General features: G+C 37.8%; 2 protein-coding genes across 6 annotated transcripts in view; both read right to left on the bottom strand.

Annotated features, from left to right (window-relative positions):
- Positions 1 to 10: 10 nt before the first annotated feature.
- On the bottom strand, positions 11 to 14232 carry LOC106935279 (serine/threonine-protein kinase ULK1). Of its 2 annotated transcripts, none has more exons than XM_015015675.1 (26): positions 13731 to 14232; positions 13549 to 13641; positions 13414 to 13455; positions 11822 to 11854; positions 11650 to 11686; positions 10148 to 10321; positions 9987 to 10060; positions 9808 to 9909; positions 7509 to 7567; positions 6921 to 7003; positions 6783 to 6833; positions 6594 to 6682; positions 6085 to 6226; positions 5920 to 5980; positions 5730 to 5819; positions 5396 to 5613; positions 4134 to 4234; positions 3615 to 3739; positions 3327 to 3442; positions 3122 to 3220; positions 2775 to 2929; positions 2506 to 2678; positions 1748 to 1866; positions 1245 to 1402; positions 996 to 1131; positions 11 to 895 (listed from the first exon to the last, which is right to left on the bottom strand). In XM_015015675.1, exons 1-26 carry the CDS (start codon positions 13830 to 13832, stop codon positions 852 to 854), a joined length of 2676 nt encoding a protein of 891 aa, XP_014871161.1. In that variant the 5' UTR covers positions 13833 to 14232; the 3' UTR covers positions 11 to 851. The 2 variants fall into 2 exon arrangements, with proteins under 2 accessions (XP_014871161.1, XP_014871160.1); XM_015015674.1 differs by having other exon boundaries at positions 2506 to 2681; positions 13731 to 14231.
- Positions 14233 to 17163: 2931 nt separating this feature from the next.
- adgrd1 (adhesion G protein-coupled receptor D1) overlaps positions 17164 to 25260 on the bottom strand; it is a 42221-nt gene continuing 34124 nt past the window's right edge. For all 4 annotated transcript variants that reach the window (XM_015015667.1, XM_015015669.1, XM_015015671.1 and 1 more), the window contains 10 exons: positions 22774 to 22877; positions 22538 to 22649; positions 21802 to 21955; positions 19342 to 19408; positions 19067 to 19133; positions 18859 to 18950; positions 18637 to 18763; positions 18504 to 18545; positions 17863 to 17955; positions 17164 to 17768 (listed from right to left, as the gene is read on the bottom strand). In XM_015015667.1, coding sequence (XP_014871153.1) covers positions 17673 to 17768; positions 17863 to 17955; positions 18504 to 18545; positions 18637 to 18763; positions 18859 to 18950; positions 19067 to 19133; positions 19342 to 19408; positions 21802 to 21955; positions 22538 to 22649; positions 22774 to 22877 — 954 coding nt within the window. In that variant the 3' untranslated portion in view covers positions 17164 to 17672. The remainder of the gene's footprint in view (positions 17769 to 17862; positions 17956 to 18503; positions 18546 to 18636; positions 18764 to 18858; positions 18951 to 19066; positions 19134 to 19341; positions 19409 to 21801; positions 21956 to 22537; positions 22650 to 22773; positions 22878 to 25260) is intronic.

Below are 25260 nucleotides of genomic sequence, written 5' to 3'. Positions count from 1 at the left end.
GCAAAAATGATTAAGAAGAAATGGCCTTTATTATCATAGATAATAAATGACATTTATTTTCATCACACAGTGTTACAACTAATTTTTTGCAAATTTATCAAACACTCTTGAAAATAGAAAAGGTAATTGGGTAAATTCTACCACTCCTCTGCTAAAATATCGTCACAAAATACTAAATTGTTAAAATCTTATGTCCTTTAAAAGACAAAAACTACTTCAATAACCAGTCAAAATTTGTATTCATCCAAACAAACATCAAAAAGCAACATCAGCAAACATAAAATAATGTGCACACAAACATGCGCAATTTTACATGCAAAAACGACGTAAATGACTGCATTGCTACCTGAGTAAACAGGAGATTTGTTCTGTTCCAACAAAACTCATTTTAAAAGACGTGTAGTGCATTTCAGAATACAATGCAAAAATTAGTCTTACGGACTGACAGTAATAAAACAAAGCACTTTTTAGTTTCAGTTACATTCATTTTGCCCACTATATACATATAGGCACATTTTCCTAATATTGCTACACACTCGTAATATTTGGTCATTTCATCCAAAAATATACACCCACTCACGTGGATGTTAAGAAAGACTTCAGACAAAGGCCCAAATTCCTCATCTGATCTACAAAAATAGAAGCACAATAAAAATAACAAATGGCCTAAAATCTTTCACACAATATACGTTTAAGAACATAAAGCTGAAAAATTGGCTCCTTTGGTGTGATGCTGCAGTTAGATGGGATGGTAGGATAACATTAGACAATCTTGTGGTCGCTTCTCCGACATGGGATCAAAGTCCTTCTGTGTTGAATGAACCGTTTACGTTGAGCGGAGATGGATACCATTATGTCTGCAAAGTTGAAAGGCGTCGCTCAATGCACTTCTTACCTGAAAAGATGTAAAACAAATGATGATCGCATATGAAATGCACTCATCTCAAGTCTAATTTAGCAATGTGATAAATATTGGTTTGTTGGTGTCTACCCACATTTTTCAATGCTGTCAATGTCCTTTTGCTCTGTGAGGATTCGGGATAGACCCTCCATCAGCAGAAGAGCTTTATTGTAGCGCTGCACCGACGCTGCACCGTGGTGGAACATCTCATCCAAAGCAGCAGATTGAATCTGAATATTTTAAGTACATACACATTTTAAGGACTGACATAAGCATCCCTTGATGATGTAGAAATGATAGAATCTGATGAGATATAAGCTTTGGCACTATAAGATGAGCTCACCATATGCACAGTGTGGCCATAGATGAGCTTCTCTGCTGTGAGGCTATTGAAGCGGTCCATGAGCTTCTGTTTGTCAAGCAAGAAGGTTTGAAGCCGATCGTTCAGGGAGCGACAATAGGTCACACAGTTCTTGTACAAGTTGTTGAGCTTCCTGATCACTGAAAAATAGAAAAAAAGTTTTTTTCAATGTTGACATCTTAGGCATTGTTTAAAAACATAAAATCAAATGTGTTTGATCAATTGGTGTGCAAAATATAAAGATACAAAATACACAGTCTATATGTATGCATAATTGATTGTTACATGCTACAGGTGTAACACCAGCAAAGTTTAAAACCAAATTTGCCAAAAATCTTAAATATTCTGTTTTAGACATTTCTGTTTGCTTTTCCCTTACCTACACTTCTGAATAAGACAATACCACCCAAACCCTCACATTCTTCCTGATGGCCTTAATCAATCACACTCAAGTTAAAATTTCTATTCCATGTCAATAATATCACCTTGTTTGACTGACAAAGAGGTCTGGAGTTGGCCTTGTTTTATGTTTTCCTTTGCAGTATGCAGTGCAGAGGACAGAAACTCTTCAGCTTTCATGTACAACACCAACTGCTCTGCATAGCTGGAAGCAGACAAGAAATACTTTGTAAAGAGAAGGCTTACAAGCATAAAACCCCTGCACATGCGCACATGCTGAGAGAACATAATTTTTTAAGTAAGTCAGAGCCTGACACTTATCTCACGTTTTAATGAAACAAAATGTGAAGCTATACGGCTAATGTTGCATTTCTCAGCCTTGACTTGCAATGGTGCAAGTCAAGGCTGAGATACGGCAATGATGTCACACCTGACGCGTCTTAGTTGCAATTACAACTTGGAATTTGGAAAAACTAATTTCCAAGTCTAAGCAGAACATGCCACAAGTTTTAAGCAACTCATCATATTACCAAGATGTTTGCCTACAAATCTGGTCTTGAAACTTTATTGTTTGCAGATGGAATCAATAAAAATCTAGATTGAAATGATCCATTTATGTGTGTCTTTTTGTCATAGAAAACCACAAATAAATGTGGCTTTATGCAATAAAACTTAAAAATCCAAAGCTTCTGAATACTATTTTCTATCGTAACGATTTCTGTTGAATGGTTTCCTATAACCTACTTAAAAGATGACTGACCCGTCATTCTGACTTTGTACAAGCAGGGAATGGCCTCATACAACTCAGGTAGTGACTCATTTATTAATTTGACATGCTTCTTACCTCCACTCTCTGCTCAGAAGACTGATCTGATCTGTCACAATGCTCTGCTCTAAAAAGGAAATATCAGGACTGCCAAAGTCCTCCGGCGCTGGGCCTTTTGAGGAAGCCAACTCCATAACACAGCTGACAAAAGCCAAAGTGAAGCGTAAATCACTCAGAGCATCTGTATGAACCTGCTGAGAAAAGACAGCGCGTATGAAATTCCACAAATAGCTAAACCTCAGATATGGAATTTGTCATTTTTGTAGACAGAATTTATTCATCTTTACCTCCATCAGTGTATCTTCAGGCAGCTCTGGAGGGTGGAAAATCAGACCGCTCTCTGGGATGGCATCCATTGCTTCAGTCTCACTTTTTCGTCGGCTTCCCCGCTGGAGAGGGCAGGCGTTCAGTGTCCAACCGGAGTTAAAGTAGGTGGGAGAGCCTGCAAGTCAGGCAAAATGCAAGTTTCAACAGTGTTACTGCCATGAACATGGCTGGCAAGAAATCTGAAATACATATTGACAGTTCCAACACATTACAACACCTGCTTCATTTACAAACTCCCCAAAGGAAAACTCAAAATAAATACAGTTATTCCAGTTATTAGGGAGGTAAAAAAAAAAAAAGCCCCTACATGAGAGCAGGTTTCCCTGTGGTGGAGAACCCATGGCAAAAACTGCAGGAGGCGGGCTGTCTGAAAACTGAAAAACTTTATAACATCCAGTAGGTGGAGCTGTAGAGGCAAAAAACAGAAACCCTTAGGAAGAAAACCAGTACATTGAACAGACAATAACTTAGTGAATTTGATTATAAGTACATAAACTGGTGGTACTTTTTACCTGCTGTATCAGTGCTGATCTCCCAGGTGAAGCCCTGATCGCATCCTTCTTCAAACAAATTAGCTCCAAAGGCGGCTTTCAGCAGCATGTCGGAAAGCCTGCCGGTGCTGAGGGATCTGAATGTTGGAAGCAGACAGACACATTGCAGTGCAACACACCAGACAACGTGTTTTCAGATAAAAGACAGACTTCATTCACATATCGACTATTAAATGGGTATTTAATTTGGCACAATGCTATTACATTTTCATTTAAAAGTTTTTTTTTTTTTTTAATAAAAAAAGATACCTTTTAAAGGGACCCTTTTTATTGGCCGGCTTCCTGCTGATGTTGTTCTGGAAAGCAGGAGATTGATCGAGGCATTGCAGGTTTGACACTGTCCTGGTTCGGTTTGGCTTTCTGGGTTGAACATGCTGTTAGAAAAAAGACAAACAAAAAAAAAAAACATCCTAAGTTTTAAAACCAGCCAGATTTTAGACTATGAACTAGATATAAAACAAAGAACTTTCACTAACCAACTGGATACCTACTGATATACTTTTTTTTTTTTGCTTTTAATAAACATGAGGTGGATGTTGGATAAATAGGCTTGGTTGCATAAATGGGGATGCACTTGTAAGTTCTTAATTTCCTGCTTTATTCAAAACTACTGCCTCTATCGAAGCAGCCGCATATCCTTCCTCTCCCACCCCCCATTTTATGTGTTATAATCTCCAAAAAACCAACATTTAGAATGGACATTTGAGATCTAAAACAACTGCATGGGAATCCTGATAAGCACATGTCTAGAAACACATCACAGCTGACCTTGTGGCTTGGAGTGACCTCTGCATCGGGAGAACCAGTCAGCAGTCCAGTTCTTGTGCCGAGCGGGAAAATCTGCTCAGAGGTCTTTGGGGTCATCCCAGCTGAAGCAGAGAGTATCACATAACTCATCATTATCAATCTGTTTATCGGATGACGAGTGTTTTTCCTCATATACCTCAGACATGACGAGCTGCAAGGCAAGTGCTGCGAGAATTGAATGCGTCAGACTGAACACATGGAGAAGGGAAGATTTTATCACTAAATAAACCTAAAAGTCCACTTAGCGTCATAAATTAGATCTGTCTCTGTGTGTCAGACACATTTGTTACCGCCCAAAATGTGTGAACCAAGTTTTCATTTCTGATAAAGATGATCCTCAACACATCTAACAAAATTCCTTTTCAATTATGGAAATTAATCAGTTATTGCATCATTGTCTTTGCAACTAACCAGCTGTGGTTACGCTTCCAACTACACAAATAATCTGACAACCATTTGCTGCATTTTTTACATTCATCCAAAAAACCAAAAAAACAATAAAAGCAGCACAACAAAAGAAATATTTCTTATTCAGAATTTCTATATAAAAACAATTAAGAGATAGGAATAATTATATTCCTTCTGCTCTGCTTTCCAAAGGTTTCCTGAAAAGTTCTGTGTGTCCTGTTTTGTTTCTACGCATATCTATTGGCTGTATGGTTCTGTTCATTTAAAATTCTTCTGTTAGTCTATAAATCACTATAAATCAATGGCTTAGAACCAAAGCACATTAAAGATCTGCTGTTGTTGTATCAACGTTCCAGACCACTCAGGTCTTCTGAATCTAGTCTACTCCCAGAACCGGAGCTGGACGCAAATTAGCAGCATTCAGCTTCTATGCACCACAAATCTGGAACAAACTTCCAGAAAACTGCAAAACTGCTGAAACACAGAGTAACTTTAAATCAAGGCTAAAAAAAAGTCACCTGTGTAGAGTTGCTTTTAATTCCTAGTAACTGGAACACTGATCAACATATTCAATGCGTATTTGCTCGATGATTTTGATGAAGGGATTTGACAAAATTGCACTGTATTATGTTTTTAACAGTGCAAAGCACTTTCAACCGCCTTGTTGCTGAAATGTGCTATACTAATAAACCTGACATGATACAGGTGTCACTGTTGGGGCTTTATGTAGCTAACAATATTATTTAGTATATACCATGTTTGCAAAAATCTTGTTATACACAAGAGGAAAAAAAAATACACAACTGTTTGGCTACCTGGTGGGGAAGACTGTTCTGGTTGCGCTCCTCCTGTTGCCAGTTTTGGGAAGTTGGCAACAGCACTTGGACACGAAGCTCGACGCCGTCCACACTGCAGCGGGTTTACATTGACCGGCTGCAGATTGCGCGCCATGCGCTGGTAGTTGTGAATTTGAGTTGGGACGGGAATCGGTACAGACGGGCTGCATTTGCGGCCATTTAATGCAGCTGGATTGCTGTGTGTGACACGAAGAAATGAGTGGCTAGGAGGGATTTAGGGTGAGATAACTAAGAAACAAAACAAACTAAAAGAAAAACAATATAAATCTAGATCTTCATAGTTTCCTTTTACCTAACGGGCTTGTTGGGAGAGTGCAGAAGAGAAGGATGTACTGGTGTCCTTCTCAAGGGTTCAGAACCTCTCCTGGTCAGTGGATACCTCCTTAAAAGATTGGTAAGACTGGCTTAGAAAAAAGCTTTTGTGGTAATTTCTGACAGTGATAAACTTAATCTTAAATCAGATAACTGTACAATAAACTCACCTATTGATTGCTAGGAAAATTTCAGTGGGAGACCCATCTTCCAGCTCACTTGTGTACTCACCTAAAAAAAAAAAAAAAAGCAACACATAAAAATCAGACGAGCAGACTGTGAAAAAAGTAAAAACGAGAAATTAAATAACCAAGATATCTGTCAGGAATGCTCACATGTCACATTGGACAGCTCAGCTGGCACCATGACGTAATCTTCAGCACATGATGGTGGGCTTCTACTGCCTTTAGTGGCTTTTGCTTTGCTCTGCAAGCCGGCGGTGTCCTGTGTTGGCAGGTGCAGCTCTCCGTCGGAATGCTGGGTCAAATGATTAGAGATACACAAAAATATTTGCCAACATTTTTGCTTTATCAGGTTTGATAAACAGCTGGCAGGTCAGAAATCTAAAAAATCTGATCTTTTTTCCAAGTCAATGAAGACACCACTCCTAAACCCATGGCGACAATCTTCAGTGTGGAAGTTGTTACTTGGATTATTTTCTGCATTTTCTGCATCAGTGGGATGTTTACAAATCAGAGAAAGCACAAATGTAGTTAGAAGCCTCTAGAAATAAAGCCATTTTCTATACGGCATGTCAACTTTTCCTCCACTTCCACAGAAAAACTAACAAATCATACCCATTCCTCTATTTTACAGAGAACTCTCTCTTCATTGGAGAACATACTTGTGGCGAGGCGGGCTGAGACGTGGAGGAGCTGCAGGAAGAGCTGCCTGATCCAGTGTTGGCGTAGGAGATTACAGAAGAAGGCGAACCTGTTGAAAAAACACACACCTGCTCGTGTTGGGAGCTGAAGTACAGCAGCTTTACCAGCACTACAACAAGGGGTAACGACTCACAAGGCACAGTACGCACATGTTTTTGCCAGCGAACTTGACTCCAAGAAAGGATGGTGGAAAAACTCTTCTGCAAGTGAAAAGATTGACATGCTGTTCACATAAGTCACACTTAAAAAAAAATACAAATCTGGGAGATTAAAAGGAACGGACTTACCAAAGCTCATCCGCTCCTTGTGGTTTCTCTGCAGAAGCCCCAGGAGCAGGTGTCTTAGGTTAGCTGAAGTCTCCTTTGGGATGCTAGAAGAAGTTGAAAGTCACATTTGCTTATTTCATTTCACAATACACCAATAACAAAACAAGAATTGTAAAGCCAAGCCATCACAAAGGCTTCATCTAAAGTAATTTAAGCCTTTCTTTTGTAACTGTGTGTTCTGAATATGTGCACTCAAACTCTCATGCTAAACTGATGTGTGCCTTTGCCGCTTTCCTCATTAATTCAAATGCCCTCCTAAGTGTAAATCATAAATATGGATATGTTGAGCAATTTTCTTCTGTTCCATTTGTGCATGTTGCCTACACTGTGATAAATATATATTAGAAAAATGCTGCTTCAGTGTGTAAATCTTGCACAAATATGGAAATTCTTAATCTAATTAGCGTCTTCAGCGCCACAGCTCTTGGCGACATGGTGTGCACTGTCAGACTGAGTATGTGTGCGTGTGTGTGTGTGTGTGTGTGTGTGTGTGTGTATGCGTGAGCGTTGGATTGCGTAGGGGGAAAGGTCAGGAAGCCACGCAGTCACCTGGGTAGCAGAGTTTCGTTGCTTTCATAGAACAGACGGAGCTCTTGTGGCGAACTGGCCTGAACAAACAAGAAAAGTTTGAATTAAAACAAAGAATGAACTGCCACTGAAAAATATGTGTTTGGAATCACAGGGAACCTCCGACGCAGCACATTCTGCTTCTATGTGTTTCAATAAGACGTCAGGATTCGATGCAGTTTGATGAGATTGGAATTTCTTCCATTTTAAAATTGTCTCAGTTTTTCCAACATTATGAACATTTGAGCTTGAAACGCGTACCTTGGCAATTTGTTAACATTTTATAGTTAGATTGTATCATCTATGCTTCATAAATCAAGGAAAAGTACAAAGCTCCAGTTGGCTCCTAACTAGTTAGAATGATGACGGGCCACTCCACTGCTTTGTGGACATTTAGACTAACTCAGATCTACCTAACAAAAAATGAGTCTAAACGCAGGTTCTTTAAAGCACAATTTGTGATGTTCAATACATTTTATTTCTGAAAAATTTATATATATAAAAAAAAGACTGTTTGAATGCTTTGTTTAGCAAGTTAAGACAAAAAAATTATCATTTTTAGATTTTAGAATTATATAAATGTCTGTAAACCAAAACTTTCTTTATAATGTGCTCCTCACCCCTCTTCTGCTTTAGGTTATCTACATAGTCTAATCATGAGATTGGTCAAGAGAGCTCTGCAGTGTCACAACAGCAGGGGAGAGCTCCTTAATCCTGGAGACTAAGTGTTACTTGCCCAACCCAGAACCTATCTGCCCTCTTTAGCATGAAATAACAACCCCCTTTCCTTAACAACAGACAAATGGCAAGACCGTCGGTGTTGGGCTCCACAGAATCCTTGGTACATAACAATCAGGGATTCATACCTATTGTCTAATCAAGTCTCTCTTCTCTGACCAGAACAAAAGGAAGCCAGATCCACTGTTGGTCAGAGCAGACTTGACAGACTCCTTTCACTCTGTATTTCTGTTCTCACCTTGCAAGGTTTTAATAAATTTCTTATTTCTTCTCATATAGACTCTTGCTAAAGTAATTTTTTCCACGACAAAACTCAGTTTTCTTTTTTCCACATGTATCCAAGCATTTAAAGAGTATGTAGAAACCCTAGAAATAATACATTACAGTAGAACAGAATATGATGCAATAAAATTCAACACACTACTTTTTTATTATTGTCCTCTCAGATTAATTTGTGTTGGATTTAGAGTCAGATAACACAGTTTGAATTACATAAATAATCCACTGTAATCCACCTGTAATAATTCTAATAAAAGTATATTTCTAAGGATATATGTTAGGCATTACAATGATTATGTACCATCAGTTACACTAAAGTAAATTTGTTAATTGTTAAACATGACAGAACTGTTTACAACCTTGAGTTCTTACTGAAAATACCCATATTGGTCAGCAGCTTATTATTTGTGTAGTACTAAATGAATATATCATCGTACCTCATTCAGAATTCAGCATAAAACATTTCTAACCCGATATCCCCAACATAGCTTTGTTTATTTATTGTCATTTCCAATAACTACTGTGTAAAAGATACTTCCAAACACAGACATGACAAATTGGAAGGTCTCCCAACCGAGGGAGCCATAAAAATATCAGAAGCAGCAGCGAGCTGCAGACTAACCCTTGGACTTAACACAACCCAATGACCTCAGAGGCAGCCATAGGGTATAAACTTCCCTATCGACCTCAGAAAGTGCAACAAAAATAGGCTTGGGTGCTAAAGCAAAGCAAACAGCCCATTACAGCGCCACGCATTAAGAATGGGATGATACAGGCCGACAGAAATAAAACAAAACTGAGGTCAAACCTGTGCCTGTGTTTAAAGTTACATCTGAGTCAGTCTGTAAATAACAGTTTGACTACAACAGCCACGTGAATAGAAGAAAGTAATAGGTGGGGTTGTGAAACGCTGTTTATTCTGGGTTTAGAGAAGTGGCCCGCGGCCATTTCCGCATGCCCCCCTCCATAAAGACGGCTCATTACTTGGAAGCAGTACTTCATTACTCCACCAGCATTTTCCATCTTACAACACTCATCCCATAGACGTATTGTTTGCCACGGCTGTGTTATGGGTCATCTTGTTTGTGTTATGAAAGGGAGACAGCAAGTTATGACAGTAGTTAGCACGCCCTCTCTAAGACCTAAAACAAAACAATGACGGGGACCTGAGCAAGGGTTAGTCACCACACACATTAAGTAAAGGAAAGGACATTTAAAAAGCTGTTATTTCTCTTGTGCTTATGCATCTGGAGGTTTCACTCACATGAAAGGGGGCCTTTCCCGTCAGACACTGGTATACGATGGTGCCTATGCTCCACAGATCGGCCTTGGCATCATAGTTCTGGGACATGATGACCTCGGGAGCCTGTGTTCACACAAACGCCGCTTACAGCTTAAGGGCATTACAACTTGCTGGCACAGGAAGGCAGAGCGAGAACTTACCATGTACATGGGCGAGCCGCACAGTGTAGCGGCCATAGTGTTTAGCTGCAGGTGCCGCGCAAATCCAAAATCAGCTGGAAGGACATGCAGAGTCAGCATGAGTCTGCAGCCCATTTTTGGAAAGACATTGTCAACGCGACAGTATGGGCTAAAGCCGTTACCGATCTTAATGCTGGTATTTATGGAGCTGGACTTGCGCCCCTCTGGGTGGCAGAGCAAAATATTCTGGGGCTTCAGGTCTCTATGGAGGATGCCTTTGCTCTGCAGGACTTTCATGGCCTTAGCGATCTGCTGCAGGAATACCCGGATGGTATCCTCACTCAGTGTTCCTTTGGCTGTTAAAAGGAGAGAAAACACACTAGATCAGCTCAAATGTGGAACATGCAGAATTTTATTTATTTTATGTGCTTCACAGTATTTTATAGCAGAGCTATAATTACTTATAGTAAAAAGAAACTAAGGTAGCTTATTCTTGAGCTCATCCCCCATCTATGTTGTTCCACTGAGGCTCATGCGATACGTGAGCGGCAGATGGGTGAGGTCATATGGGTGCTCCCTCAACCTTTCCTGAAGTGCTGTGCTGTAAATAGCTATATGTGCCTTTTCTTGGCATGAACTTAGGAGGTTCACAGAATAAAGAGAGGGAGCAGAATTAGTTCAAGGTCGCACATCAGCATATATAGATGCACATTAACGCTGAGCAGGGAAATCTAACCTCCTCCATGGTCAAATCATGTTTAAAGGCCAGTGTTGAGAAAGTAAAAGCTCAAAAGTCCCAACCTTATGACTAACAGGGAAATAACAACCTGATTTCTGTATACAGCCACAAATTTTGTGTTGATTGTCAAATAATTAGCAAAAGGTAGTCGAGATGCCAAAAAAAAAAAGAATTTGGTGGCCAATTTAAAAGCTCAGCTTTTTTTATTTTAAAAGCTTTGACCGGCCTCAATAAGACTTTCACCAATTCTGATTTCTGTTTAAGAACCCTAACTAACAGCATTCAAGATGGTTTTTACTCAAGCCGTCCTCAGGCAAGCCATTAATAAATTCTTTAAATATTAGCAGAGGTGACGCCTCACCATTTCAGCCTGAATGAAACATGACCAGTGAATTCACTGGTCAGTACAAAAAAAGATTGAAATTTTGAGTTTCTATCTTGTAGGATAATCATCCAACAAGGTCAAGGAAAAAAGAAAAAGTGTCTAATTCTGGTCAACAACTAATTTCTCGATGCATCTCCAGAAAAAAATAAGTCAAAACTCAAGAAATGCCTAGTTAAGAGGCTTAATTTACCAATTAAGCCTCTTAACTAGGTATTTTTTTAAGAAATACCTATATTTCTTAAAAAAAAAAAAAAAAAAAGAAGTCTGGTAAATTTTCCATGTAATCATCTGAAGCTAAAATATTAATGGGGTCCCTGAATTAAAATCCTAACATTCAATTAAAAGGTAAAAGAAAAAGAAATATTGCAACATATTTACAACAATGAGGTTCTCAAAAATCTAAGAAACATGTGACACTTCTCCAACCTATTAGTAAACCCCTTCAGAGTATGGAGTTAAAATCCTCCTTTTTTTGCTTTGCATCGTAGTATGAAGGAAGACAAAGGGGGAGAAAAGGTATGTGTGCTTGAGCGTTGAGCTCTGTGTTGGGGTGCACTTACTTTGGAGATACTCGGCCAGATCGCCTCCATTGCAGTACTGAAATCAAGTCACAGACAAGTCTTAACAGAAGCCTAGGTAACATTTGCATGGTGAATGTAAATATATATATATATTCGATTTGCTTTTCAACATAAAGATAAATCAGTCTGCACCGTTTCAATCTCCACTCACCTCCATTATGAGATAAATACATCCACCCATCTCCTGTTGACATGGAAAACACAAATAATCAGCTGAATGTTTTATTAAATACAGCTGTAGCAACTAAAACCCGATCAGATGATTGAACAAACAGACAGTGTTTGATTCATGGACTGAGATGGAAAATTATGCAACAGTCCGTCAGTGTCTTAGAAAGCACACTGACAGGTTAAACAACAAGTGACGACTCCTCATGCATTAGATGGACCCCACCCGGGTTTTTTTGGCCTGCATTATAGCAACTTCTTAAAATTCTCGACGGCTGTAACGGAGAACTCAGGAGCCTGAAACTAGATCCAGCTAAAGCCCAGCGTTCAGCACCGAGCCCTCGAATCATCCAGGACTTTCTCCCGATTCAGCACCCCTTCTTTATAGCCATTACAAGGAAAAATAAATAAATAAATCCACCAGCAGCAGACCAGTGAGGCAATATCAAGTGAGGCAGAAAGTGCGAGAAGTTTAGGGTGTCAGTACAACATGACTAGAGGGGAAAGCAACAAGTAGAAAAGCAAGTTACACAATCCAGTTAAAGCTACTTTGCCTGGAGTCCCACTTTAACATATGTTTACCACTTGAAAAAAGGTTGAAAACACCTTATGGCCACCATGGTTAAATAAAAAAAGCTTGTGCGCTAGTGTGTCTCTGCTCCATAGATACACTCAGATTGTGTTTTCTAATCCATTGTTTGACCTGCTGTACCCTGCCATCTGTCAGACATTGTAGGAGATCAGCTTAGCCGTGGCTACTGTCTGGCAGGTGTCAGTAAGGTGATAAGAGGAACGCAGAGGGTGAACTCACATCCAACACATGGTTTGTGCTGTGTAATATGTGCAACCTGTCCAGTTAAAAAAAAACCCCAAAAAACATGAGATTAGCTGTGTAATAGCCATAACAGACTAACAATCGATCAATATAAGATAGGTTTGTACTTTTAGATGTCACTTAGATGATTAAGATTATAATGCAGCATGGTGGTTGCACAAAATAAGTGACTTGCAGAACTGGCCAAAGGCATAAGCAAACAAAGTACCTACAAAGAGCTCCCACACACCAACAGAGCAAGAGCAACAAAACTAAAAAAAAAAAAAAAAAGCCAGGTTTATGAATGTACAATTAAGAAACCTGTGTTACATAAAAGAAAAAATATTATGTCATAGCTTTCCTACACTATTTAGTATTAACATCAATCAGAATTTGTTTATAAAAACACATATCTAAACATGCAATTCCAGGTACTGTGAGTCACGTGACTTGTAAGATTTAAGCAATGCAGGTTTGGTTGTACAGTCAACCAATATGATTTTCTTCTTTTGTCTCTTTCCAGACACCATGCTTAAAAGTTCACGCAAAGATGAGATGGAGAAAAAAAAGTGACGTTGAGTTGTGTTGGGTGATCATAGTAGGAAAGTTACCAAATCAAATTCTGCTTAGAGGCCCGTCTGGTCTGGGCTGACTCTAGCATCTCACATGAAATGTTGCAGCAAGTTTCATCATCTGGGAGTCAAGACTCTAACATGGAGATACATGTGAGACTGAGCAGTGATAAGAAAAGCCATCCTTACCTGATAATCAAGTAGTCTGACAATATTCTCATGTTTGAGCTCCTGGAAGAGGTTAAAAATACACTGCTGTTGTTAAAGGTGCTATAGAAGACAGTCACAAAAATAAATACATAACATCAGAGAAAAACACATTACCTTTAAGATTTTGATTTCTTTTCCAAGCAAAGCCTGCGATTTGGAAAAGTTTTTCTTGTTGATGCACTTTACAGCAACTTCCCAGTCACGTTTCTTAGAAAACAACAAAACAAAATATTAATAAAGAGAGTAATAACTACTTTCAAGGCTGATCTGAATTTGCCACAGATGGGGAAATGTACCTCTTTGTGTCTGCCTTTGAACACAACAGCAAAGGCACCGTGACCAACCAAGTCTTTCCTGTTGAACTCAAACTTCCCAACAGACTCCATGGATATAAACATAAAACTATGTACAGTACAGTATGTCAGAGAAGCTGGGAGAGAATGACTTTGCAACTGAAGCAGACACTCGCCGAAACACCGGGGAGCTCCATGTCAAGGATGAAAAATGCCGCCTTCACGTTTCATAAGCCTCATATTGGTGGGAATTGTCGACAACGTGACGAAGTATCGCTGTCAATACAAAAAGTAGTAACAACGTGAAGTAGTAAGCAACAGCGCATGCGGGTAAAATGCAAGCGGTCCACCAGCTAAGTCCCAGCCGCTTCTTTAAAACCGTCTCTCGATAAAAAGCCGTCTTAATGAAGCCTGTTTGTATGGTCGTTTGAATTTAAACACTGAGCTCACACATTGTTGTGCCTCTCACCTCTCCAACCATCCGCAAGTTATTCTTGCCTCATGTTGAGCATGCGCAAACAGCCGAAGATGTTTTTGTTGGTGGTGCTTTCATGGACATCTCGTAAATTCAACCATTTACAGAAGCTACATTTAGCTGTAATTTAATTTACATGCGCTTTAACCTGTATGTCAAACGAGAACAGGCTCCTTATTTAAGGTTTAATATGCGTTTTAAAAATGTATAGATGAAAAGTATTAATTTCTACTATTTGATTATAAGAAACCGTCAGGTTATTTGTTGTTGAGTCACCCCGGATTCACTTTTATATGTACAGTACCCCTCCAACTTTTTGACATTTTGGATTTTATATGATAAAAGTAGCAGAAAGGTGTGAACTGGGAGGGAAAGGATTTATGTTTTTAAAAGCATACATTTCTAACAAATGAAAATCTGAAAAGTGCGTCATGCCTTTGTGTTCAGTTTACCTGAGTCAGTATTTTGTAGGAACTTTTCTGCTTTTGCACAGCCAATCAGTGACGAAAGGGGCTTTGGGTTATTGTTTTATAAATGTCTTCACTTTAAAGTAACAATGTGTCAAATCTTCACTTTAAAGAAACAATGTGCTTCTTTTTCTTTCACTACAAAACTATGAGCTACTGTGTTTGGAAATAACAGTTATAATCCTAAAAGAAAGGAAATTTATACTTACAGCTTTGCAAACTGCAAGGGATAATATTAAACTTTTGAAAATCATTGTAAAAATTCTGAATACAAGAAAAATGACAAATTCTTGACATAAATATTTTTTTTAAATAAAATAGAACTGAATATACAAATTAAGTATCATTACAGGAAAAAACTACCCAAAATCACACAAATGCTAAAATATTAATTTTTATTCCGATATTAAAAAAGTGAGTGCTGATCCACTTACAGTAAATAAGAAAGTAAATTTTGGCACAGTGTACAATAAAGGACATTTTTTAACAAAGTATCAAGGAACAAAAACACCAACCCTAATCAATCTCAACCCTCTGCAGTAAAACACGATTCATACTTTTTGTACCATGAAAATCTAGCAAAATGTAGCAGAAATACATAAAAAAAAACAAATATTTCACAGAATTTTGTAGGACACATTAAAAGTATTCACTGTTCTTTAAAAAGCATTTGCAAAAATAATAATAATAATATTCCAGCAAGTATTTTTCAAGAAAAATAACAATAACAATAATAATAATAATAATAATAATAATAAACACTGTGAACAAAAGTAATTTTGCAGCTGTAACAAAGTTCAAAGGCTACACAACACAATATTCAGAATCACAGCATAAATAAATATAGACTTTTAGATTCACTGTCATAGACTCCTCTGTAATATTATTTTGTGCTGTCCCCGAAACTATATTAATACTGTGTCAACTACATAATTACTTAGATAAAGTCAGCACTTTTTTCTTTGTGATGTAAAATAGATTAACAGCTGGTGTTGCGTTGTTCTAAAAGTATAAAATAACACTATGTTTAAAACTAACACTGTGTGTTCTTGGTCCTTTCGTCCACGATTATGCAAACAGTCCTGAGGACATTCTGAAAGTTTGTTTCTAAACACAATAAAGTGTGCTTAATTCCTGCCTGCAAATAACAGCGTGTGTCATCGTAACACCGTTTACTGTACAAACCAAAATCATTTTGATGAAAAGATCAATGCTAATCCTGTCTTGTCATTGAAAGAAATCTACTTTTATTATAGTCAAACAATTAAGAGAAGGAAAGACTTGATCTAGATAACTAGTCACCTGATTATATAGCTCATCATATCCATAAATATGGTTCTTTTAGGTCCCATCTTGCTCAAAGTAAATGCCTCATTTTCTCATTATTCCAATAATACATGCGGTAGAGTTTCATCCCATCAAAATGGTCATTTTTTGTGAAATTAAAAAAAAACTTTTCAAAGTTTTTTTCCACTGTCAATTTGATTTATATGATTAAGAAAAATGGCATCAGTCTGGTTGCCCAAGTGTACTCTGATTGTTTTGATTAAATCTCACCATTTAGTCTTCTTTGGTGAGATTTAGACAGCATCCCAGAATCTCAATCCTGATTCTGATTCTATATGTCTTCTGTGTTTTTTTTGTTGTTTGTTTTGTTTTGAAAAATGTATTTAAATGTTATTCTTCAAATGTAGCAGGAAACCATTTCACAGTCTTTTTGGTCTGTGCGGATGTAAGGTCGGACATCGGCGGCGGTGTGTTTCGGTGTCGGGTATTCATTTTTGTCTGGAGGATGTGCATAAGAGAGCTGCAAAACGTCACACTGGCACCAGAAATACATGTAAAGGAGAAAGGAGTTTTTCTTTTAGATGTTTCTTCAGGGTTTATGCTCATTTCTGGACTTCTTCCGATTCTTAGGTGCTCTGAAAGACTCATTTTTTTGTGTGTTTCTCAATCCTTTTACAGTTGGTGAGATCAGTTCTAAAACTTTAGAAACTGAAGAAACTGATACAATTGCTCCACATCTAAAGACACAAATGTCTTTAGATGATGTACATCATGTGCCTACTAAGGGAAGGGCAGCGCCTCCCACGGGGGCAGCACCTGTCTGCACATGCCTTACGTTGTTCGTTTGTCTTTTCTTTTGTTCTTTGGATGGGCTATACTGAAGCAAAACTCATTTCAGTACACTGATAACTAAAGGCTGATTCTGATTGTTTGTCTTCTGTACTTTTAAAAAAATGTTATTCTTCAAAATGTAGCCAGAAACTTGTTCTACCTGAACTGACTGTCTTGTTTCTACGCTGCTTAGCAAAGATAATAAGGGTTAACCATTGAATGAAGGGGGGCTTGATTGTCCCATTTATGCAGAGTCTGGGAAACTGCTTCACAGTCTGTTTAGGCTTTACCAATCACTTAGTTGTAACTTCACATAATGTAAAAAAAACAAACAAACAAAAAAAAACAAAAAAAAAAACACGTGTGTGTGTGTGTGTGTGTGTGTAAGAAATGAGTGTAGAATTTAGGCCATTATTGTGAATTTAAACATTCATTGCAAGATGAAAGATGGGTTAGGGAATATTGCAGCAGATTTTCTACAATCTATTATTTTAGCAGAAACTAAGACAACAATGTCACAAATGTTGGCCTAGTAGCTCGTTCTGGTCTTGCTTCAGAAATTTGCGGATTCAGCTCATCTGCCAAACTCTCCGCTAGCTACTGCTGTGTTTCCTGCATGCGCCATGCTGTTTATTTGAGCATTTGGGTTACTCTCATTAACCCTGTGGACCTCTCCTGAAAAATCAGATTTTTTTTTTCTGTACTTTGAGAGCAACATGGAACATTCTGTGTGGGAGAATATCAAGCACAGTCCAACAAGTCTGTTTGTCCTCAAGCGTGAACATATTATGCAACTTCAAATTGACTGCATGTAATGACAGAGTGGAAGAGTACTCTGGCCAGTGTTTGCCTTTCCACCCAAGTGAGCCACACATTGCTCTCCTGTCACACAGCGGAGAGGTCAAAACGGTTGGCCGAGTTGGTGCTTTTGTCCCATGTGTTCATCTTAGTGGGAGTTACACCCTCCTTGTTTCCATTCATCTGTTTTGCAAGACAGGAAAAGGGAACATTAGGCTTTTAGGAGCAAAACGGTCCAGTTTTGTTGGCACATTAATGCATCAGTGTTGACACTTACAATGTCAGAGTTGAATGGTTTCACATTGGCGTTTCTTATGGAGCTGCTGGTGAGAGACCAAACCTTGGTTTTGTGCTTGAATGCAGCTCTTACCTGCAGACAGAATCAGAAACCATGAAGTCCAAGAATCAAAAGTATTAGAAGAAAAAAGAAATCAAACTGAATAATGTTGTAAAAGAGAGACATTGCTGCTTCTTACTAATTAAAACCTTCTATGATAAAGATGTCAAAACTTTTCCCTCCTACAAATTTCTTATGTTTTTCCTTTTCCTGTCACTGCTGAATGTTTCAGATCATCTCACCAATTTTATTTTAGTTTTACTAGTTAAATGTGCACCTGTGTCAAAAAGTAAAATAAAATTGCCCTTAAACCTAATAACTGGTTGTGTTCAACAAAATTCCTGATGAGCTTTTTTCCTAAATGCATGTCATTCTTTTTTCTTTTTTTTTCTTTTTTTTTTTTACATTGTCATGTATAAATAACTGAAAAGTGTGTATAAGTTTCGCTGTCTTTTTACAATTACGGACTACTTTGTCTATCACAGAAAATCCACGTGATTATTACAAGACAAAATATGAAGGGGTTAAAATGTTATGAATTGTTTGAATATAATATATATGCCAAGTGTTTTACCCCATACCTCAGAGTTCAGAAGACAGTGGAACAAGAAAACAAAGAAACCCTAAGAAGAAAGCAGATAATGAATAAAACATGAAATTCAAACAGCTTGGTGCCTTTACTATGAAAACAAGATTGAAAAGCGGAAAACTTACTTGTAATGAGTTAAATATAGCAAAAACATATAAAAACGGAGTCGTGTGTGTGTTGAAGGCAAGAACTCCAAAGATCCAGGAAATGCCGAGTATGGGCAGGAGCACTGCCACCGCTTTGGCTGTCAGCCTTCAAGCAAACCGAAAGATAAACGTGATTACAGCTTTTAAGTAGGATAAATATGTTGTGTAAGTGAAAGATTCTGATCGTGCAAACAAACTCACTTGACCGCGTTAGCATCTCCGTGAACCTTGTAATTCTCCCCACTGATTCTTGATATGATTCTTGTCACAGATATCAGGATGCCTATGTTAACCTGGAGATCAAAGATTTGAGAAAATAAAAATAAGAATGCAAAGTACACCGGAAATGAGGCAAAACTGTGCTAAAAAAACAAAAAAAAAACAACATATTTTTTAAGAAGTTTCTCACCACAATGACAAAAAGAGCAGGCGCCACAAACGCCCAAATGGCTCCCATCTCCAGCGACAGCCAGCAGCTGAGACAACAAGGGAAAGTTACAAAGCTTTCCATGAAAAAAGCTTGCACTGTTTTAATGCAAATTTAGGCATTATGCTGCTAATCTAGACCTTTCTACATAGCATTAAAAGCTGTTGTTTCCACTTTCTCTCACAGGTGATGTCATTCTTGCGCAACGGCGGCCATGGAACAAATTAGAGTCCTCACATGCGGAGGGTCGTACTTACTTGACAGTCTCTCCGTAGCTTTTGAGGGCCGATGTTGCAGACACAACACAGATCAGCAGTGGAGAACCTGGGACAAAAGAAAACAACAACACATTCAGCATTAGGCGTGGCTGACGTGAGCTGAAACACGATGGGGGGGATTAATAGGTTTAGGTGGCCAAATTTAGGCCGATCATTTTCTATCTAAAGCATATGTATCAAACTGTTAAAGCAAGTATTGCAAAATTGCAACGTATAATATAACACACCATGGCAGTCTATTTGTAGTAATGGTTAGTTTAAGTTAAAGCACTGTCTAAGGAAAACAACAAAAACATTAATTGCGCAAATATCTAGCAAATTTTAAAATGTTGCAAATGTGGTGCTTTATTCCCATCTGTATCAATCCTTAAAATAAATGTTTCAACTAAAGCACTTTTTGTTGTACTTTTTCATTTTTAAGACAGTTTAGCTATTTTTTGCTAATTTGTTGACATGCTGCTCCATCCAAAGCGTTGAATATTAGCAAATACAAATAGAACCATAAGCGATATATAATTTATAAAAAATATATACATAAGTGTGGTATTATAAGTAACTGAAATGAGACTTTGATATAAAGCAAATAAAGCATTTGATCGTATATACAGTACTTGCTTCTCCTTTCACTGTATGTTGCAGCTGTCTTAAATGTTAGAGAAGAAGACTAAGTGCTGTGTTAAACATTTAACATTTTTTTCTCCACTGAATAAATGTACTCAAAATAACAATAAGCAGAGAGGGATCATGCAGCAGTAAAAAAATATATTTTAAGGCCTTTATGCATTTTTACATGGGATGCAAATGAGTAGAAATGCACTTGATTTACAAATGAAACTCACATAAAGCCCACTAATTTGTCTTTGTTTAAAAGATTGTGAATTGTATTTTTAGCGCAATTTAGATTTATGATATTTTGAAAAAGAAAACATGTTTTCCTCTGATTATTTACCCCTGTTGTATTTTGAAGCAGAGCATAAAGTCATCCCTTCTTCAACAGCTTAACAACACAACCACCTTTCTGATAACAATCTTTGACTGTAACTTCATTCTATTATTTTGAAAATACCATTTTCTAGTAACACACCCCAAATCTGAGATATGCATTAAGCACAACCAGATGCAGTCCTCTATTCAGGAAGGACTTTGTGACGTATCTGCCAGTGAAAATGAACAAATAGAGAGAAGCAGGCAGAACATTTTGCACAACAGCAAAACATGACCGATAATTAAAAGTAATAGAAGATCACTGGGCTTTTTATTATCTAACTTATTAAACAACAAAACCTCAATATTATATCTGTAGCGTTTTTAATCCAAAGAGACATTTTTGCCCTACATCCACTCTGCTAATTTTCCACGACTTTTTAATAAGAGACAACTTAGATTTTTTTTTTAACATATGTCTCCTAAAGAAATTTTGAGGTAATAAACAGGATATGTAATTTTTTTTTATTCTATAGAATGTTGATAATTGTGGGACATTATGTGACAAAAACGTAGACATTTCCAATGTAATGACAACAAAAAATAGATGTGGTAATGGTACATTTTGTTGTGGAAATTCAATGCAACTAAGCATTGAAAAACCACTAAAACTGCAGTCATCCTTACATCTATATTTGAAAACTGAACCTTTATCATTTTTAGCCAATGTTATTAAGAGTTATTGTTGAAGATTCAAAGAGCCACAGGTTGCACATCTCTGACATAAAGCCTGCTGCCTTTATGCCTAACTTTGCTTTGTGCTGTTTATCTTTCTTCGTAGCTTTGAGTCCACAAGAAGACTTTAATCACTTTACGTACTCTTAAATCTACAAAACCTCACCCCGGTAGGGCTGCTACATGTCCATCAGCGCTGAGTCTAGTTTCTACAACGGTTTAATTAGGTAATTTTCCTAGAAAATAATGGATTCTTTTTGTGCAAAAAAAGGAACCAGCCATAAGGGAGGTATTAAGACACAAAGTAGAAAAGATTTATTTTAATTGCAGCCAACAGCAGATTTAGTTCCCCCTTTTTTTTTTTAAATTAGCATATTTCTTTTGTTTCCATTACAGCTTTACTTCTAGCTGCCAGACAAGTCTCATAATTATAATTTTCATTTAGTCACAAAAAAGGACAAACTGCTTTGGCCAGTAGGAAAACATAAAACAGGATTATGTCATACTAAGAGGTCCAATATGATAAAAACAAAACAAAAAGATTATTTACACATAATCACCAATCAAAGAGTGTAGCTTTATAGCACAAATGTCCCTGTCTGTTTGCAAATTTACAGCTCATTTAACGAACCTAATGTCTTACCTAATATCTTTATTAAAAGCAGGTTAAATCATAGACTGAATAATGGTAATTTATTTCATTACATACAAATAAAAGATTGTTAAATATAATGACGTGGGAACTAAAGTCAGTCAAACAAAGGAAAGCAAAAGACCCACCCCATCCAATGCCGTAGTAATAAAAGTGTTTGCTGCCTTCTGAGCCAAACACCTTCACCACCATGCTGTAGAGATGCAGACCCTCCACCAGCATCCAGGCGAACGCGCTCAGAAAGAAGAAGTGAAGCAGGACGGCCATGACCTTACAGGGCAGCTGCGAAGTGGAAGAAAATCAGAAAGTTAATAGCTAGACCCTCCTCTGATTTACCTGTTTATGAGTGACAATAAAAGGAAAAGCGTTACCAAGTAACACCGAGATATTTTGCATAGCAACAGTTTAACAGGACCTCTGCAAAACGTCACTGTTCGTCACAACTTATTGATTCTGTTAATATTTTGATCATCATCCCTCATATATAAGTCATTAAGTACTTTCAAAAGGTTTTTCTTTTTTGAACTTTTTAAGTCTAAACAAGGGCAGAAAAATACAGCTGAGTGTGGAAAACACATATTTTTGTTTTCCGTGATTCTTTTGTGTTTCATTTTCCAGAACATAAAAAAACCCCATGACACCAAAAATCAAACACTGTAGAAAAAACAACAACAACAAAAAACATTCGTACGGTCATGTCAAAATATGCTAACCCCTAACACTAACTGAAAATTGATAAATTAGAAAATATAAAGATAGAACTTAAAAGGGGGAAAATTGCAGAAACACTGGTATTTGCATAACTCTACATGTGGCATCAGGAGCATCATGTGTAAAGTTAGAGGTGCTGCAGAATGCACTGACCGTGCCTGGCTCAAAGCGAGCGCTGATGAGCAGTAAGATCTCTGCCACCAGGATGGAGAAGGACAGGTTGGCGTGGATGTGGTAGCGCTCATTACGGATGGTACTAACAGATCTGCAACATGGACACGGATGCAGAAAAGTCAATGTTACACGCTCATAGTCATGTAATAAATTAGCACAAAAAAACCAAAAACGCTAAAAAAAATTAGATCACAGTAACTATTGATAATACTCACGAAAGCACTGCAAATGTAACCAGAGTGATGGCCAGGCAGAAGATGGATATTGAACAGCCAACATACCCAATGGTTGATAGTGCCATCTTGTGGCCAGGAGTGAGCTGTATAGAGAGATAGATCACTGTCAAAAGGGTTGGAGACAGCTTTTTATTTCTCTTTCTCACTGTTTGTGTTTCAATTATGTTTTTTTTTAAATTCTTTCTCACATGCTGTTTTTATTTCAATTATGTAAAGTACTTTGAAATGCCTTGCTGCTGAAATGTGCTATACAACTAAAATTTGATTGATTTGATATATACACACACACACACACACACACACACACACACACACACACACACACACACACACAGAGAGAGTTTTTGGCTAAGTGCTCTAATCCTGTTTTGGTGCTCAGGCTATTTTGAGAGTTTGGTTTTGATTCTCTATGAACTGTTTACGCATGTGCCTTGTTATTATGAGAGCAGAGGACTCTCAAGCTTCAGGCGAAAGGAAACGTGGGATGATGCCTTGCAGCTGAGGGAAGAAGCATCCCACTAATTAGAGACCTACTCTAAGAAAGTATAGCATCAAATAGACTTCTGCTGCCTAAATAGAAAACTGGCTCACTTCGCTGCAATAAGAAATCCACTTTCTTAAGAAGAAGAAGAAGAATAACAAGAAAAAAGAAGAAGAAGAAGAATAACAAGAAAAAAAGCTTATTGTGGATGCTAACCATACTTTCACCGCACGAAGGCTTGCATATTATGGAAGCTTTGGATTCTAAGGTATCTAATACTGTACAGGACACAGTTTAGAGAGTCATTAAGAGATGACTGCTGTTCTTGTGAGGCACAAAACAACCACAGCTGAAAAATGAAGGACAAGTTAAGAATGACATTGTGATCACATTCAGTTCCTTCCAAAACTACTCATATCCTTTGAAGTTTATTCCATGTGACAGGTCGACACAAAGCAAAGCATAATTTTGATGTAAATGTGTAGAAAGCACTTATATGTTTTTACACATTTGAAACATGTTCCTGTCATTTTGTCTTCAGGCCCCTCTGTTCTGATCTCCTATGTGAAATCTACCGCAACAACATTGCTTGAAAATCTACCAAAAGACTAGTTCTGAGGTCCGCAGTAACTCTGGAGGAGTTGCAGAGGTACACCGCTCTGGTGGTACCTCTGCAAATCTATTGACAGGACAACTGTTAGCAAAAAGGAACTTTTGATAGAAAACTATAAGAAGAACAAGAAAAAAGATGCGGATTCACATTGCAGATTTTTTTTTTTTTTTTTTTTTTACAATTATCCACTTTATTGTCTTAATCAATTACATACAATCCCAATAAAATACACTGTGGTCTGCGGTTGTAACATGACAATATGCTGAAAAATTTACTGTTTCGCAAGTCGCTGTGGACTATTGTGGACAATAAAGTGTAGTCGGGGCCTCCCTGTGGGGCTGATTACTGTGTGGTAAACCAGTGAGTAAACCACAAAGGCCAGTCCAATTATATTCTTAAAAACAGACTTATTTTTTCAGGAATCCAGAGGATGTGGTGTACTGTTGAATAAGAGTGGACAGCTGGTGATTAAGAACAAACATTTCCCTTCCTAACTGCTTTTTTTTTTTTTACCCAAATCTGTACGCTCATGGACATACTGTATGGAGTGAAAAATTTAATAAAAGACTGCATTCACTTCAAAACATCTTCTCGGACTGCAGGAAAGCAGTGTCGTTTCAGTCTTGTTGGCCACTAAAACACATGCAAAACACATGCGGCGTGCTTCTACAAAGAGTTGAGGCTCACATGAGCGTGTTATTAAAGTCATTTGACTTGAGGTGAAAAAAATCTTTTAAATGATTGTTATTCTTGCTGTTTCTGTTGGAATGCGGAGGTTGAGCAGCGGGCAGGTGTTCTCTATCAAATGCTCCGACAGAAACTGCAACGCATGGATTACGTCTCAGGCTCTAAAGGTTCTAACATATTACAAAGCCTGGCAGTTCCAGGAAAATGAATTGATTTGTAAGACTTGACGGTAATAGCTGCCACACAAGAACACACGGTGAGATTGAGGTTTGCAAAGTTCCATCTGAGCCACTTTTGAGAAGAACGGGTGCAGAGTGTGTGTGTGTGTGTGTCTGTGTGTGTGTGTGTATGGGGTAGGGGGAAACATAACCAAAGCACAGATGTCTGATTGGGCAAAAAACCAAAACCATCACATCAGCGCCCATAAGAATAATAATAATATCAAATGTCAAGCACGGTGTTGGAAGGGTAATGAGTTGGGCTTGTGTTGCGACCACAAGACCAGGGGTGTCTCGTAGCAATTGAGTCAAATCAGAACTCGTTGGTGTGGCTGTGGTTTTAGAAACCATTTGACGGCTGAAATGTGGTCACAAACAAGACAATAAGATTCAAACGACATCTAAGGCAGAATTGCAGAAGGTTAAATGGAAAAGGCTGATGTGGAGGTAAAGTTAAAGTCCAGAAT

This window comes from Poecilia latipinna, unplaced genomic scaffold (genome assembly GCF_001443285.1).
Source record: "Poecilia latipinna isolate Pla-1442-1.1 unplaced genomic scaffold, P_latipinna-1.0 Scaffold1940, whole genome shotgun sequence".
Taxonomy (NCBI): Eukaryota; Metazoa; Chordata; class Actinopteri; order Cyprinodontiformes; family Poeciliidae; genus Poecilia; species Poecilia latipinna.
Note: the sequence above shows the minus strand (reverse complement) of the source record. Positions and strands in the feature narration are given on the sequence as shown.